This window comes from Phalacrocorax carbo, chromosome 5 (genome assembly GCF_963921805.1).
Source record: "Phalacrocorax carbo chromosome 5, bPhaCar2.1, whole genome shotgun sequence".
NCBI classification, from domain to species: domain Eukaryota; kingdom Metazoa; phylum Chordata; class Aves; order Suliformes; family Phalacrocoracidae; genus Phalacrocorax; species Phalacrocorax carbo.
This window is the reverse complement of record NC_087517.1, coordinates 57648090-57664436: the sequence shown is the minus strand read 5'-3', so window position 1 is coordinate 57664436 and position 16347 is coordinate 57648090. Positions and strand designations below refer to the sequence as shown.

Genomic DNA, 16347 nt, shown 5'->3' with positions numbered 1-16347 from the left:
CACGCTTACCTGTTTTATTTAAACCATGAAGAAGTTTTGCATTCAACATATAAATGAATGCTAACTTTAAAAGTAGAAATATCGTTTCTTGTGTGCTCCATCTCATTGTAAACCATAAAATGATTTATTTATAGACAACTTGCTCCAAATGTTCTGAATTTTATTCTCAATATAAAAATAGGTTAGATTCACACTTACTAGGTTTTGTAGTTATTTGCCATTTCCAATGAAAGATTGTCTCCTTTTTGTAGTTATTTGCCATTTCCAATGAAAGATTGTCTCCTGCTTTCAGAATTACTACCTTGTTTGTCAACCATTTCTTTTTTCTTTATTTCAGTAAAATATTTCTGCCAGAGCTACACCTGTGGGGGAAGAGAAGTGATCTTTTAGGCAGTCTTTTGCCTCTTGATCCTACAAACAATGGGATTTTTTTTCCATGCTGCTTTCTGCATGTAGTATCTCTTTTATCTCTTTCTGACTTATTAGTAAGCTCTTTCGTGCAGTTTCATGTTGTGCTGAAGCCAGCCTACTGGCAGGTGCAAAAGTATGATCCTGTTTCCTCTTCCCCAGCTTCTCCCATTCATCAGTGTCATCTGGAAGCTTCTGTCTCTTTCTTTATACTGGATTTAGCAATCATGGAGCTATAGTATGAGCTGGATTTGCTTCTGATCTGACCACAAAATATTTGTATTGCCAGTATCTTAATTTCCTTCCTTGGAGTAGAATGCATGTCCCTCTTGTTCGAGGGTGGTGTTACGAACAATCACGTGAAGGAAAAGAAATGGGTTAGAAGCACTCGGGTGCAGTTGGAACTGTAGGACTACACCTATACTGAAGACAGGAAAAAACAATGGGGATAATTTCATTTTTGTCATGAAACGCTGTCTTTTCTTTCATAATACTCAATATTCTGGGTATTGTTTTAAATCATCAGACTTGTTTAATAAAACGTTTTCAGGTCTTTTGACACCTCAGTTAGCAACAACTGTTAATGTACAAACTAGAATGCCACAATCCACTTTTGAGTGGTGTTTCTACTGTAGTATAGTAGTACTCTGTGATCCACATTAGCTTGCATTTCATTTGTGTGCAATCTAGGGGATAGTTCAAACCTGTAAGTACTTAAGTGTGCAGGTTTCTACTTTACCAAAATTTCTGTTTCAGTTCTTCCTGATACTGTATGTATGTGTACTACTTGTCCTTCTCCTCCTCCTACCCCAGTCCTTTTGTCTGTTGTGCTGTAAGCATCTGATACATATCTCACTTAAGAGCTAATTAAAAACTGTATTTCACCATCATCAGTTGTAACGTTGTCAGACTGGGTATGTGTAGGGGAATGGTTGGGACAGGTGTAAGGCGGGATGGCCCCTCATTTTGCTGTCATATTCCTCTGAGTACCTCCCACACGTCAGAACTTTTTCTCTCAAGTGTCTGGGAAAGAAGTGATGAAAATAAGTAGTACTGACTTGTTTTGAAAAGCTTTCTTAACATTTGCAGTTTGGGGGGGGTGGGCGGGTTAGGTCTTTGTAGTCACTAATTTCTACTTGTAAACCATACTATATTTGTACAGTGTATATATATATGAGTGGGTGTTCTGAGTACATTTTTGAAATATTTCTTCATTTATCAGCTAGCTTTGTTAAAAATACCCAAGATAAGTCATAATGATTAAAAAAAAATAGGATTTATTTGCCAAAGTCTCAAAAAGAAAGACAGTGTTGGGTTTTTTGTAATATTAATGGCTCTGCTATTATGGTTAAGTAATTTGGATTTTTGAATAATAAGTAAGAATATAGATTTCTTCTTTTTAGGTCACTAATGGAATAAAGCATGAATTCCTTAATATTATGAAAATTTTGGAGAATATTATTACAAATAATCAATTGTGCATAGAACTCATAGTAAAGAAATAAAAGCTTTTAATACTCTGTATTTGAAAGAATAATAAAAATCCACATTTTTGTGCTAAAAAAATAATGAAACGTATCTCTATGACAATAGCTTTCAGATAATCTTTAATGGAATTTCAGTAATTTCCATCTCTATCAGCAAGGAAAATTTTAAAATCAGGAATATTTTAAAAGTTGAAAAAGCAGAATATGCTTAGGTATTTTTTTCAGACTAAAATTCATTTTAATATGTATTTAGGTAACTTATACCTTGTTTCAAGACACTGGTTTGTTTGAAATTTTCAAAATTCCGACTCAAGAATTCATGAATTACTTCCGTGCATTGGAAAATGGCTACCGAGATATCCCCTGTAAGTACCAACCAATTACATATGGTTTTCTTTCATATTACTGTATCTCCTTCAGTGCCTGTATTAGTTTAATGTTTAATACAGAGGTAGACAATGTCTGAACTTAGTATATTTTTAATTAATATATTTGTCAGAATTTAGAACTGATTTAATGAATAGCAGCAAAAAATTGGTGGACTCCAAAACTGAATTTGTTAATATGTAGGTTGAATATAAAATTAAAGAATTTGAATGAGTAGTTGAATCAAACATAATGAAGTCAATGGGAGAATAATTGTTGATTTAACAGAAATTTGGTTTAGGCCTCTAATAGAATAATAAGACTAATAAGAATAATAAGAAAATACAGAATTTTGACAGTAATTATTCATCTTGCTGTTTAGGGCAGACAAATTTATTGGAAAACCAAATAAAATGAAAAACAGCCCCCACACGCACACAAACCCTTCCCCCTGTCACTGATGTTTCCACCAGCCCAAGTGCTTGTAGGTATCAGATTGGAAGCAATGCTAGTGGCTCACCATCACTGATTTAAAAGGCTACTTAATCCCCTCCTGACTCTCAGGTAGGATGAAGCATGCTTAGAAGCATGCTTAGATGTTTGATGTTTATCTAACTTGTTTCTTAAAAATGTTTGGTGATATAGTCTCTACTAACAATTTAAATTAAAATTTTCCTTTATATTTAATCAAAATCTCCCTTATAGTAAATTTGGTATGTTACATTTATTTTTTCTTTTTCTTCCTTTTGATTGTATTTCAGATAATATTTTAAATTATATTTTGATAATTTTCAGATCACAATCGTATACATGCCACAGATGTTCTTCATGCAGTGTGGTATCTGACAACACGGCCCATTCCTGGATTTCAGGAAATCCATAATGACCATATAATGGAAAGTGATATGGGTATGTAGTCACATAGGTTCTTTTTTTCTTTTGCTGTAAGAATGTTTTACTAAAACTACAATAGATAAAACAAATTACTCTGGAGAAAAGTATCTAATTATTCTTATCACTCAAATATTTTTTGTATTTTAATATAAAGCAGTAGAAATATCACCATGTTAGTATGCACCATTCAGAAATATAATGCAGTAGAGTATTAAAAACATTATTAGATGAGTAGCGGTTAGCTGGTTGGCCGAGAATGCAGGTTCACTTAATAAATTTTCTATGCTGAATGATAGATCTGTATACTGCTACAGTGAGCATATTTTTAGCATTTAAAATACGTTAGACTAATATTTCTTAACTTTATTGGGAGATTAAAAAGACTAAAAAAAAAAACCAAACCCAAAGTCAAAGTATTTAACTTAATTGAAGCTCTCCTTAGTGGTTTTAGTGTAAAAATCAGTATTTCAGAATTCTGTATTGTATATCACATGTAGACGTTCAGCCATCGAAGTGACTACCCTAACAATAACTGTATAAGAGCATCCCTGAAAGAGAAATAGGGACTTCAAATTAAAATGTTGTATATTAGTTCTAATGAGGCTTGCTTTTGTGTTGTCTGTGACTTCATGGAATTAACTTTTAAATTTAGATTTGTAGTTTTTACTAAAATCTATACTGTAAGGAAAGAGTATTTTAAACACATACTTTTATACTAAAAATAATTATTTAAGAAAAATGGGGGAATCAAGCACTGTCTACGAACTCTGTTTTATATGTGCAGTAAAAAAAAAGACAAAGTGCAAGAGGTGGCTTTTAAAGGGCTGTAATTTTAAGAAGTGATTTGTGAACCATGCAGAACATGATACAGTATACGTTATTTCTTCCTTACCAATTAGCCCCTCTGCTGTCACCTTTCTCTTTTTTCCAGCTTTGTCCCTATCCACTGAATGCACCCCAGTGCATATTTTTTCTCTCAATATTAAAAAGTTTGGGACTGGAGACTGGACTGGAGAAAAGTGACAAAAATCCTTTTGTTTCCCTTTACGAAAAAGTAAAATAAGAAATTATAGGTTTTTTGCTTCGGAACTCTTACAGTATAAAAGTAAGTAAGGATTGGAAATCCTACTAATTCTATTGAGGCAAAAGAGCCCCTTTTTATTATGCAGTGACGGAACAAGTACTATAGGGGGTTTTTTTGGATTAGTTCCCCACCCCTCCAAGTAGTGACTTTGTCCAGGGGAAAGAGGAGAATAATACTGTGAATCTCCTTATCATGCAAATATTTCCAAGTTATCATGTAGTTCATTTTGTGATTGTTTCCATTGTCCCCCAGCTTTTCCTGTAGGTCTGCAAGTTCAAGAAATAGGCATATTATAGAAATACTAAGGGAAATGCTGGTTGATCCTTTTTTGGCCTTACTGAGGTTGGAAGGAAACTGTAGAATGCTCTTTTATTGCTGTACTTGTAAGAAGGGAACAAAATTCCAGGTCTGCATAACAGCAGGAGGTCTTTGCCTTTCCCCTACTGTCATGCTGCTAAAGTGACAGAGGCCTTAACAGTAATGTGTAACTATTGGTATGTGGATTTTCCAAGATCTGCAGCTTGGACTCTGAGATGTACATTTTTGCTAGTTTTTCTCCTTCTCTTCATTCCTTGCCATGAAACAAATACTTACAAATACATTTTAATAATTAAAAGCTTAGATTGTTATGGTTGCTTTCTAATTTAAAAGACAACTCCACTGCCATCAGAAGACATGGACTAGATGGCCAGAGTCCCTTGTTCTATTAGATTGCCTCTATGCTTGCTGAAACATTCCTCTGAACCAGCCTTCTGCTTCACAAGTGAACTGTAGCTGTTAGAGAGTTACTTCCTCTGTTTTGTGTCTTCTGTGGCATCAATTTCAAGGACCAAGGCAAATCTTTTCTTTCTTCCTCTCCTCTTCTGATGAGGGCAGTAGGTGTGGATACGTGCCCCACACCTATTGCCAAAAGTGTAAAGTCTACATTTATTTTTCTAAAACTGTGTGGCAAGAGTGAACTTTAACTGTGCATTAAAAATATTTCTTTTTCCTGATTATGACTGTTCAAAGCTCTTCTGAAAGTCTCCTTTTTTTGTGTGAATTATAGTTATCCCTCAGCATTGTAATGGGAAACCTTGTCTGAGAAAGCAGATCCTGAGGTATATCTGTATGTAGTATGGAGTAAAGAATTGGTTTTAGAACAGGAACATTCTACTCTACAGTTTTGGGAGACTTCTTAAAGCCCCCACAATGTCCTGTAGGATTTTGCCCTCCTTCTGTAATGTCATGAAACAGCTGAAGCTTTTTATGTACTTGTAAGGCTGCATCTACCCTTTTGGACAACCCATGTGGCCATGACAAATTTGTGACTTATGGGCATTTCAACTTTTCTTCAAAATTGCTGTTTATCTATAAACAATAGTATAATTTTTTTTTAAGCATAAGTCTTTCTTTGCCAATAATTCAGCTCCACAACTACAAGGATAACTGTATGAAGATCGTGTTCGCAATACTATCTGGCTGAGTCATTTAAAATGTATTACATATATTAATGAAATAATGTTCTAAAAATATTTTATTTTTGCATTCTGAATTTTCTTAGATGAAGCTAGTGAAATCGGCCCTGTTCAAGTCAGCTATATTTCTTCAAAAAGTTGTTCAATTGCTGATGACAGTTATGGTTGTCTGGCATCAAACATTCCTGCTTTGGAATTGATGGCTTTATATGTAGCAGCTGCCATGCATGATTATGATCATCCTGGTCGGACAAATGCTTTTCTAGTGGCTACAAATGCACCTCAGGTAAGAAATTCTTTAACCAGGAAATTATTTGTCTGTATCTGAAAACAGAATAATGAAAATTTTCCTCTTCTATATCCCTACTGTAGCCTGTTTAGGATCATTTGTCCAATTTAAGAAACGGGGAAATTAATTTGTACTTAACATCTGTAATATTTTTTTTCTCCCTGATAAATTCCAGTGTGTTTTGTACGTATTGGTTGTGTATAAGTGTAAAAATAATTTTCGATGTACAGAATTGAAAATAATAACATAAATCAATGCAGGTTAAAGTAAAATATTATTTCATAAAGAGCTGGCCCTAGGACTGTCTAAGCAGCTAATTCATGGACATCTTATATTTTGGGAGTCCTCTGAAATTATAGTGGTGTCTGCAATTACTGTAAAAACACAGGTTCCTCTAATAGTCCAATTAACTGCATCGTCTAATCTCTGTATTTCAAATCAGTTCTGTATGGTAAATAGCCATTACCTTTAAGGGAGGGTGAGTAAAATAAGAAGAAATCAGCAAGGCATCCTTGCTTTTATCTTCCATTTTCAACTTTGTTGTTAGAACAGAGAATATGAAGAAAGGAGGTGCTATGCTCTTCAGGGTCTGAAAGACTGAGATGAAAGAGGTAAAGGAGAGTGAGTGAAGCTAAACAAAATAGTAGATAAGAAAAAAAAAAAAGGTGGGGCAGGGAAGAATTGGAAGGAAAAGCACTGAAGAAAAGATGCCTAAACTGCATGGTGAGATATTTTTATCTAAAGAGCGGAATCTTATCTGGGAAAGAATATTTACGATGGCTACTTGGATCTCTCAGTAAATTAGAGACAAGAAACTGGAATAATAATAATATCACCAGCAACAACAATAATAATAGTAAATCAGAAACCAATACAACTTGTCAGGAGATGGAGCCTTAAAAAGTGAACTTCACAGTCAGTTTTCAACAATTCCTTAGTGCAAAAAAAAGTTTAGGATGTAGGCAGTTATTTCTTTCTGCTAAAAGCAGTATACAAGGAAGAACAAAAACAGACAATCTCCAATTTTCAAAAATATACAAATTCATTTTGTTAGTGATCTCTTCCTTTCCTCAAAACATAAAGATTATTTTTGCAGTTTTCCGAAGAATTTTTTTTCAGGTCCTATTTAATCTATATTCAATTAATTATTTTCTAGGATGTTTTTATAAACACAGGAGTTGTGAGTAAAATCTACTACTGTTTTCACATTTTACTTAACTCATTTCCAGTTAAAAATGTATTCATCATTGTAGCACACTGAAAAGTAGCGATACTCCACACCATTTTGCATTAACCACAGTTCTGATATGCTTTGGAGTTCTTTTCTTTTTTTTTTTTTTGTTGTTTTGTTTTTAAAGAATACTGGAATTAAGACAAATTAAAACCATATAATTAGATCTGGTTTTTGGCTTGGTTTTTTTGTTAGTTCTTTTAAACATCAGTGTGTGTGCTCTACACGTACTGCCAAGAGTGCAAGGTCTACATTTTAAGTGGTTTGTGTATGTATGCCTACAGTGTGAATGTAGATGTCACTAAGACATCATTAGGGACTTGTAAGAAAAGAAAAAAACTTTGCCAATTGTTTGGGTGTTTTTCTAATCTGCCATTTTTGTTTCACTTTAACCCTCAAAACTAGAAGGCAAAACATCATTTCCAATAGTTGGGGTTTTTTTAATTAAACCATGTTTCTGACTAGCCCTTAAGCTTCAGAATATTTAAATATAATTTTACATCTTTACTCTGTCATTTATGATTCTCCCCCCTTTTTTTGTTCTTTTTGTAGGCTGTTCTCTACAATGACAGATCAGTCTTAGAAAATCACCATGCTGCTTCTGCCTGGAATCTTTTCTTATCACGACCAGAATACAACTTTTTATCAAATCTTGATCATGTAGAATTCAAGCGTTTTCGTTTCTTAGTGATTGAAGCAATCCTTGCCACAGATCTCAAGAAGCATTTTGATTTTCTTGCAGAATTTAATGCCAAGGTTTGTTGCATTTTAGTGTCTGCACTGAGCTGGTCATGATGCACTGATGTCAGTGTTGCTACTCAGTACTTGTTATTATGAAAAGCCTGCAAGTTATTAATCTTTAAATTTAAGTTACTAACAAAATGGAAATAGAATATTTCCTTTGTACAAACCAATTGTAGATTGTTTTGTAGATTGCCTAATAAGCCTAGCAGATGTGACATAGGGACTCACAGGAGACCTCGATCATATCTCACATTTCCATCTTCTGAGAGATAGCAAATGACTTTTTTTTACTATATAAGACAAAAAAATATATAGAAAAATTAATGAAGTGTCTTTTGTGCAAAGCATGAAAAAAGAAAACCATTGATGAACAGTTTTAAGTTAATTCTTAAAAATGTATGTGCTCAACCCAGGTCAATGATATCAACAGTCATGGCATAGAATGGAGCAGTGAAAATGATCGCCTACTGGCCTGTCAAATATGCATCAAACTGGCAGATATTAATGGCCCAGCAAAAGCTAGAGAGCTGCATCTGAAATGGACAGAAGGCATTGTTAATGAATTTTATGAACAGGTGGGTATGGAAAGTGTAATGTACTCTTTTTTAAAGACAGGCAGATGATCAGTTCTTTGCATTACCAAATGTATAACTAAATTAAACATTATTCCTTGTGTTAAGTCTTCAGGTAAGCTATTTCCATCTTCTCTTCCTGAATACTGAAAATTTCTTTTTATAGGTAGCATACCAGTATAAGCTCTGACTTTCCATGTTAGGAGCTTGAACGCAAGCTCCCTGCCAATGTTGTTGATTTTCCAGATATTAGTTTATTTTCTTTTGGTTTTTTTTCTTAGGATGATACTGATAAAGCAAAATAACTTCTTCCACTTTGGGAAGTTAAGTTCACTGGTATGTTTCCAGGCCAAAGAGTATGTATAGAATCCACAAGACTGGAGAAGTATATTCAGCTAACTCTTAGTGCAAAGATGGAAGATATTTTAAAACTTTCAAAATTAAATATTAAAAACACACATTAGTAACTAACAATATTAAAATGTAAGTAAGATTTTTACAGTGGAATTTTGATAAATAATTCTATCAAGATTAACCAGGAAAAAGTCTGAAAATCTGTTGCCTATTTTCACATTTAAAAGTTCTGTAAGCCCCCCAAAATTTATCCTACATTTCTACTCTGTTATTTTTCTGTAGTCAATTTTCTGAGGAGTTAACTATTTATGAGGCAACAAGCAAGGATTGAAACATATTTTTTAAACTGGGAAGATACAGGTAAACAACAAAATCACTTGGGTGATTTAAGCCATAGCAATAATAATCTGAAGTGCTTACACTTACTGCAAGACCTTAGAATACTAAGTTGCTCCTTTAGGAAAAACTGTTTCACAAAACTATCAGGTCCACAGAAGCACTGAGATAAGTGATTGTAACTCAGTTGTGTCTGAGCAACTGTTGAATTTTTTCTTCTCCAATTTATAAAATGGGGAAAAACCCAAACCCAAGCCACTTTATTGTGGATGTTATAGTTCATTTCATTCTTCTGTGACTTTTGGAGGAAGTTATTTACCAGAATGCCTTGCTCTAGCTGATTACATTCCTGTTTTCCCTGTTCACCAGCTCAGGAGTTGAAGTCAAATCTCTGCCTACTCTGAAGCTGTCCTGTAAAGGCAGAGGAATAGCAGCTGCAGTAGGACTAGGTCTCCACCCATGCATTAAGGGTATCTTGCAGCAAAGCTGAAGGGAGAATTATGGGCTATGCAAGTCTGAGCCATAATGTGTCTTTATTTTAAATTGGCCTAATTAAATTTTCATTTACTTAGTCTATACTATTATTGCCTCTAGTAAAAAGATACAATCCATGTGATGTTTACTTGGCTCCTTAAATGTAACCTTTAAAATAAATTTTGAGGTTAATTTTGTGCGAAGTTCTGATAATTTTTTTCATTTCCTTTTCAGGGTGATGAAGAAGCAAGCCTTGGATTACCTATAAGCCCCTTCATGGATCGTTCTTCTCCACAGCTTGCAAAACTGCAGGAATCTTTCATCACTCACATAGTAGGCCCTCTTTGTAATTCCTATAATGCAGCTGGGTTGCTTCCAGGGCAATGGGTTGATGAAGAGGAGGAGGATGCAGAAAGTACTGAAGACGATGATGGAGCACAGGTAGAGAGTGATGATGAAGAAATGGAAGATGATCTTATTTTAAGTAAGTTTCCATATTTCAATTGGCACATATGGTTGTCATTTAATAGATTCAGACATAGCAACGATGGTTGAAATCGTATAGTGCAAATATTGTAGATTTTGTATGTGTGATTATGCTGCTTCATAAATTTTTTCTTAATACCAGGAGACTTGCAATTTGAAACAGAATCTCATTGTTATCCTTTGCCATGTCACTAAGTATTCTGAATAAGCAATTTGCGTTCTTTGCTCAAATTTACATCTCTCTTACAACGTGCCATTGGTTTTGTATGCGTAGAATACAATTACTTTGAGTCTCAAACAGCCAAATATGCTTATAATTTTACAGAAGCTCAGAGAAGAAAAGGTAGACGAATATTTTGCCAGCTAATACACCATCTCAGTGAAAATCACAAAATATGGAAGAAAGTGATTGAAGAGGAAGAAAAAAATAAAGCTGAAGGAGCTAAACTGCTGACTGAGATCTCATCGTTACCTCAAGCAGATGAAATTCAGGTTATTGAGGAAGCTGATGAAGAAGATGAGCGACAACTAGGAGAGGACAAGACATGCTGAGGAAGCTTCAGTGGTATCCAGCATGATGACAGCCTATTTTTTTTCCACTGTGCTGACTTTAGCCTGACACAGTTCACATAAAAATGAAAGAAGGCCTTAATACTGTGAGAGGATTCTTTCTACTCTAGTGGAATCCCACTCCTATGCACTTTCGCCACACCTAATATGAAACTGTATTCAAAGATTGAGTATTGTATACCCTAATGCAAAGTTCTTTATGCCTTAGTTGGTATAAAATATCCTGATATAATGCTGCCTTGCTGAATATGGAACTCTTCTTTTCCTTGAGGTACCTGCAATTTTTAAAAACATTCAGTGACTTCAATTACCAAAGTGGCAAGGACTTTTTGCTAACATGCTAACATCCTTTTGCTAAGGAAATGTGGGATGAATCCTAATATTGTCTTGAGTAGTTTATTTCATGTTGTTTTTGAACATGAATAAGAAAAAGTCTGTGCCTATATGAAAATTATGTTACTGTTGCAGTGCAAGCCTGTTGTGGGGTGTCTACTTAGTGCAGTAGAGTGCTCAATGTAGTCATCTCTGAGCAACTGTTCAAGGACTGTGACATAAATGCTGAATTCTGATATTTGTGGTTTAAAAAAGAAAAAAAATCCAGGTGCATCTATTTCTGATGCTTTTTATTATTGTGCATAATCTGATGTTTTATTTTTGCAGAAAATATTCAGGTTTGCAGTGGGTGTTCATGATAATTCATGGAATACAAGGCCATTATCATCTGTTGCCTTGCTGTTTTGTGGTAGTACATTAAAAATCTGTTCAGCTACTTAAATTATTAAGGAATTTTATTCTTTTAGTCAGAATGCTATATTTCCTGCCCTTACTCAGGTTCCTGTTTAAAAACAAGTCAACCACATCATAGATTTTTATCTTGCACCGATTTCCGGAATTAGATTTTAAGGATATAAGATCGTATTTCATTTATTCTTTGTATGTAAAACTTTAGGAGAATTAAAGATTTTTTTTTTTAAAAAAAAAAGAGACAAACTACTGTTTCAAAATGGCTAGTGTATTTTAATGTGCCCCGCATCTTTTCTCCCATCACAGACATAGCTTATATTGCCTTCAAGTTTGATGTACACCCTGAAATATACATATGGAAAGCAGAATGTGAAAACCTTGTGTAAAGCCTAACAGTAAGATAAACATCACTGTACTATATTACATTTTTAGATTGTTGAGTTTTTGGATAAGGAACTTAGACATTCCACACAAATGTATTTTAAGGAACACTACCATTTTAGGTCTACTTTAAAAAAAAAGGAAAAAAAAAAAGCATAAATTAGGCTACAAGTATGTAAGCAAGCCATAAATAAAGCTAGTTTTTAAAAGTGCACCTTTTAGTATTAAACATTTATGCGCTGTGCAGTTGAATTGAATAAAAACAAATGCACACATGTGCAAGTGGTTAAAAGTATCTTAGCATTTTTGTGTTTACATTTACATCAGTTGACTTGAAAAAAGGTAACATTCCTAAGACAACCTTGTGTAAATGGTATTGCACTAGTTTACACAAACACGTTTTTATTCTGCTCTTTGATTGGCCAGTTTAAATAACCGAGAGGAATTATTTTTTATTTTCCACTAATAAGCTTTTTGTTGATCCATTTAGAAGACCACTGAGACATGCTTTTGCTATTTTATACATTCAGTGCCAAATCCCCTTTTGCTGCCATTATTACTATCACTGCATTTTTTGTAACATGAGCAGTGTTAAAAACAGATTTCTGTCATTAATAAAATGTTGCACTATTGAAGGTGGCACTTATTGATCAATCACATATATTTTACATTTGTTGTTCATATATTTTCCTAACAGATAATCTGAAGACTACAGAAATTATGCTTATATCAGTATGCTGTATTCTCAGCATTTTGTGTTTAGACCGTGTGTATAAAAAAATCACTTTAATACTGTTAGTTTCATTATGCTTTGACTGAAAAAAGATGCAAATGAGCTTGTCTCAGGTTACTGTTATATTATTTTGCACAACTGTTGTCCCTTTAGTTTCCTTTTAAAAATATATTATTAAAAAACTAATATAAAGAAGGAAAGTGAAGGTAAAAATATTTTACCTTTACCTTAAATAAATCTTTTACAAAAGAATTGGCAACATTTATATCCGGTGACAACTTTGCCAGCAACTTTCTTATCTCAGGTTTCCCTTAAACTCTAGAAGCATTTTTTAAATTCAGAAACAAGTAGCAAACCTCAGTGTTTAATAAACTATAATGCTAATATGTATTTCCAGTTAGATATTTTCAAGTTACAATAGCTTGCTTCAAAGATATGTTTAATTATGAATGTATTCAAAATCCATCTTAAAATGTCTGGTATTTATATATACATAATATGTGATTAAAGTTTACTCTAAGAGCAAGGAGAAAAGAATCAACAAATATCACCAAAGGTTGGTTCAAGGCATGTTTGCAGAAGTGGATGTAACTGTAACTGAAGGTGTCCAAATCTTTTAAAAACAGTAATGAAAGATCATTTAAATGTCAACTGAGCTGTTGTCAACAATAATATATTCTCCATATAAGGCATATCACTCTTATTCTGGTAACAACCCCCTGAGAAATTACAACCAATTTAAATCTGTGATCACACTTCAGTTCACAGCTACTAAGGGATGCTAAGGAGTACGGAAAAGCACACAAAAGAACACACTTAAAATACTTTCTAAAGCAACACTCCCCACTTTTCTTCATCAAGAAGTAGGCCAAATTAGCCTACACTGAAGTTTACGTTGCTACAGTAGATATACCTTTTATGGATAATATTCTCAGATTTAAGTAAAGTCTTCAGCTCCTTTCCTATCAAGGGTCTCCCATCTCCTTATTGCCTCCTCTTACAAAGTATGTTGGATTACTTGCGGCTATGCATACAGAACTAAACTACAAAGTTTTCTGTAAGGACCTAATTCCTTCCATGCCTCTGAAGACCTCTGAATGTTATGGTGGTGCTAAACTGGTCAAAATGAACTACTTGGATCCTCTTCCAGTGAGTTCTTCCTCCATGACAAAGTCAGGCGGTGAGTCCAAGATTCAAAATGAAAGGACTGGTGTAACATTACTTAATGTAAGCCCAAATTAACAAAGTTTGCCCAAGATCTGATTTGGTCTGGTTCATAGACCCATTTCTTCTCTGTATTTCTTGTATTCAATTTTAACCACAACCGTTGGCAGGTGATTCAACAGAAGGAGTTAACAGAATTCAAGAGCTCACTTTTAGCTTTGGTGCTTCCTCCTGGGCTTTCTGGTTCTTCTAAAAGTAGACACAGAATCTGAGGTAATCCAGTGTGTGGCACTAACATTTGCAGGGCAGTACTTTCCCTTTTGTCCAAAAAACATTTGAGAAGGTGAGAGGTGCAGAATTGGAAGTGTCTCATATGCTGGCGAGTGTGAGATCAGGAATCTCAGTCTGTGAGGCATGTTTTGGAGTAAAAGGTTGGAATTAGCTTAGGTGATAAGAATTAGAAAGGAGACGTGAGGATGGCATACAGGTACACATAAAAGAGATATTCAGAAGAGAGGCGCTGTTTATTGTTTCAAGCCAGTTCATTGTGCTCAGAAGAATAGAGAGCAGGATATCTTTAGTAAGTCAGAGTGTTTGGATTGTTAGAAATGAAATTAAAATAGAAATGAAAATTAAATTTTACTACTAATAGCGATACAATTATAACTGAAGCTGTGATGCAAGGTTAAGAAAATTTATTTTGTGGCCAATAGAGATTAGAGGAGAGAAAATAAATATATGAAGTTGATTAAATGAGGTGCAAAAAAGTATGATCAAGGCAGTGTTTTATTCTGCTTTTTTTCCTCCAGCTTTCTTCAGAATTGTGTTTTTGGAGAACATGCTGCTTCATGTCTCTGTTAAGGCAAATGAGGTAATGAATTGCTTTCCTTTTTGCAATGAAGAATTTTCCGTTCGATATCTTCTGAAGTAAGCCTTTAACTTCCTATAAGAATCATAATGTGATGCTCAGAGGTGAAGCTGGCAAAATAACACAGCTGTTAACTGGTCCCTATCTCATCTTAATTTAATAGGGCCATAAGCAATTAGAACTTTTGTCCTCTGCAAAATGTGAAAGAATAACACCTTGTACTTCAGAAGAAAGAGGAAAGAAAGGTTATGGACGAAACTGCTATAGGATAAACATTCCAGCGCACTTGAGTTTCTAGTTGGTGGTGACCCTCCTGGCATAGTGCACATCCCCCACATCCTTATGACTCCAGCTAATAGATACATAACTCTTAACTGAGCAATTTGTCTCAATAGTTTTGTTGTCCATTTGTTACTCTAATTTCTTCAAGACATTTCTGGCTTAGACTTGAAACAGTACTTCTTGTTAGTCTTGTTTCTGTTTTCTGCAATACTCTTAAAAAAAAAAGTTGAGTAGCAATGACTTGTTTTGTTAATAATAGCATTAAGCTATAGATAGTGGATCCAGTAAGAAGAAACTGTTTTCCTTTGGTACTGAAATTGAAACATCTGTCCAGAAATTGGCTGACTTTAAATGCTATTGCTGTGATACAGTCAGGATACTGAATAATGGATGCTTAATGTATTTATGTGATTGATACTGGTATGGTTCTGTGTGACCCTACAGACACCCTTTAAAAGGGCACAACACAATGAGAAATGTTTGACCAGAAGGTTTCTTTTGGAATCTGTACACCGTGAGTCGTCATCTGATTTCAGGTGATAGCAACTCGTGTCTGTGATAGGTTCTGCTATGGAGGCTGTATTACCTGGCAGAATGTTACCATTTGTGAGATCTAAGTAAAAAGAGTAAAAATCTTTTATAAAGGAGAAACCTACTGCCTTCTGGTTTATCTGTGAGGTTTCAGAAAAACTTTAAATAATGGTGAGAGAGCATAGTGCTTCAAATGATTCCTACCATTCACCTTGTGATTTGTCCATGTTCTAAATATCTTGCCAAAAAACAGGTGATGAGTCACTTCTGACTCATCTCTCCAGATCAGCAGAACCCTTTGCACCTTGAATGAGATGAAAGTCTCTTCATTTTACTTGCATATGAAAAAAAAAAAAAACAAAAAACTAATGCTCAGCTTAAAATGTAAGTATTATACTAAAAATCCTTTTACATTACTTATTACACATGGGGGAGCAGACTGCAGACTTCATTACCTGTGCTAGTTAGATGTGAAAACTTGCTCCTATATGTGGTCATTCAAATGCACTTAGCCTACCCCTCTTTCTTTTATCCTTCATTCCTATCCTACTAGAATTTATTAATCTCTGTGGTATTGCCAATATATCTGACTCATATATTAACTAAGCTTTCTCTCAGTCGAAGTAGTGAATGAAGAGGCCCTCCTGTTTATCTTTGAGAATGGGTTTGTAATAATTTTGTTCTATTCATCATAAATAAGGTATTACCAAAATACAGTTTCTAAATTTAGATGTCACACCCCAGGAAAAATATGTTCGTTAGACAGATTGCAGAATTCCAGTACAGACCAGTAAGACTGACCAGAAATATGGAAGGCGTGGCCTAAAGAGGAGAAAGATAATATTAATTCAATAAATTTTTCTGGGTCTAGAGAAAATGAGACTTAAGTGAG

At 34.3% G+C, this 16347-nt stretch overlaps 1 protein-coding gene across 3 annotated transcripts in view; it reads left to right on the top strand.

Annotated features, from left to right (window-relative positions):
• The window catches only part of PDE3B (phosphodiesterase 3B), a 109263-nt gene that overhangs the window by 86037 nt on the left and 6879 nt on the right, over positions 1–16347 (top strand). Inside the window, exons 10-16 of one of the 3 annotated variants that reach the window (XM_064452632.1) lie at positions 2149–2260; positions 3057–3170; positions 5783–5982; positions 7769–7972; positions 8374–8535; positions 9931–10180; positions 14584–14645. In XM_064452632.1, the coding sequence (XP_064308702.1) occupies positions 2149–2260; positions 3057–3170; positions 5783–5982; positions 7769–7972; positions 8374–8535; positions 9931–10180; positions 14584–14645 (1104 nt within the window). Of the gene's footprint in view, positions 1–2148; positions 2261–3056; positions 3171–5782; positions 5983–7768; positions 7973–8373; positions 8536–9930; positions 10181–10507; positions 12087–14583; positions 15564–16347 lie in introns of those variants that run through there. The other 2 variants (XM_064452631.1, XM_064452630.1) reach the window with 2 other exon arrangements.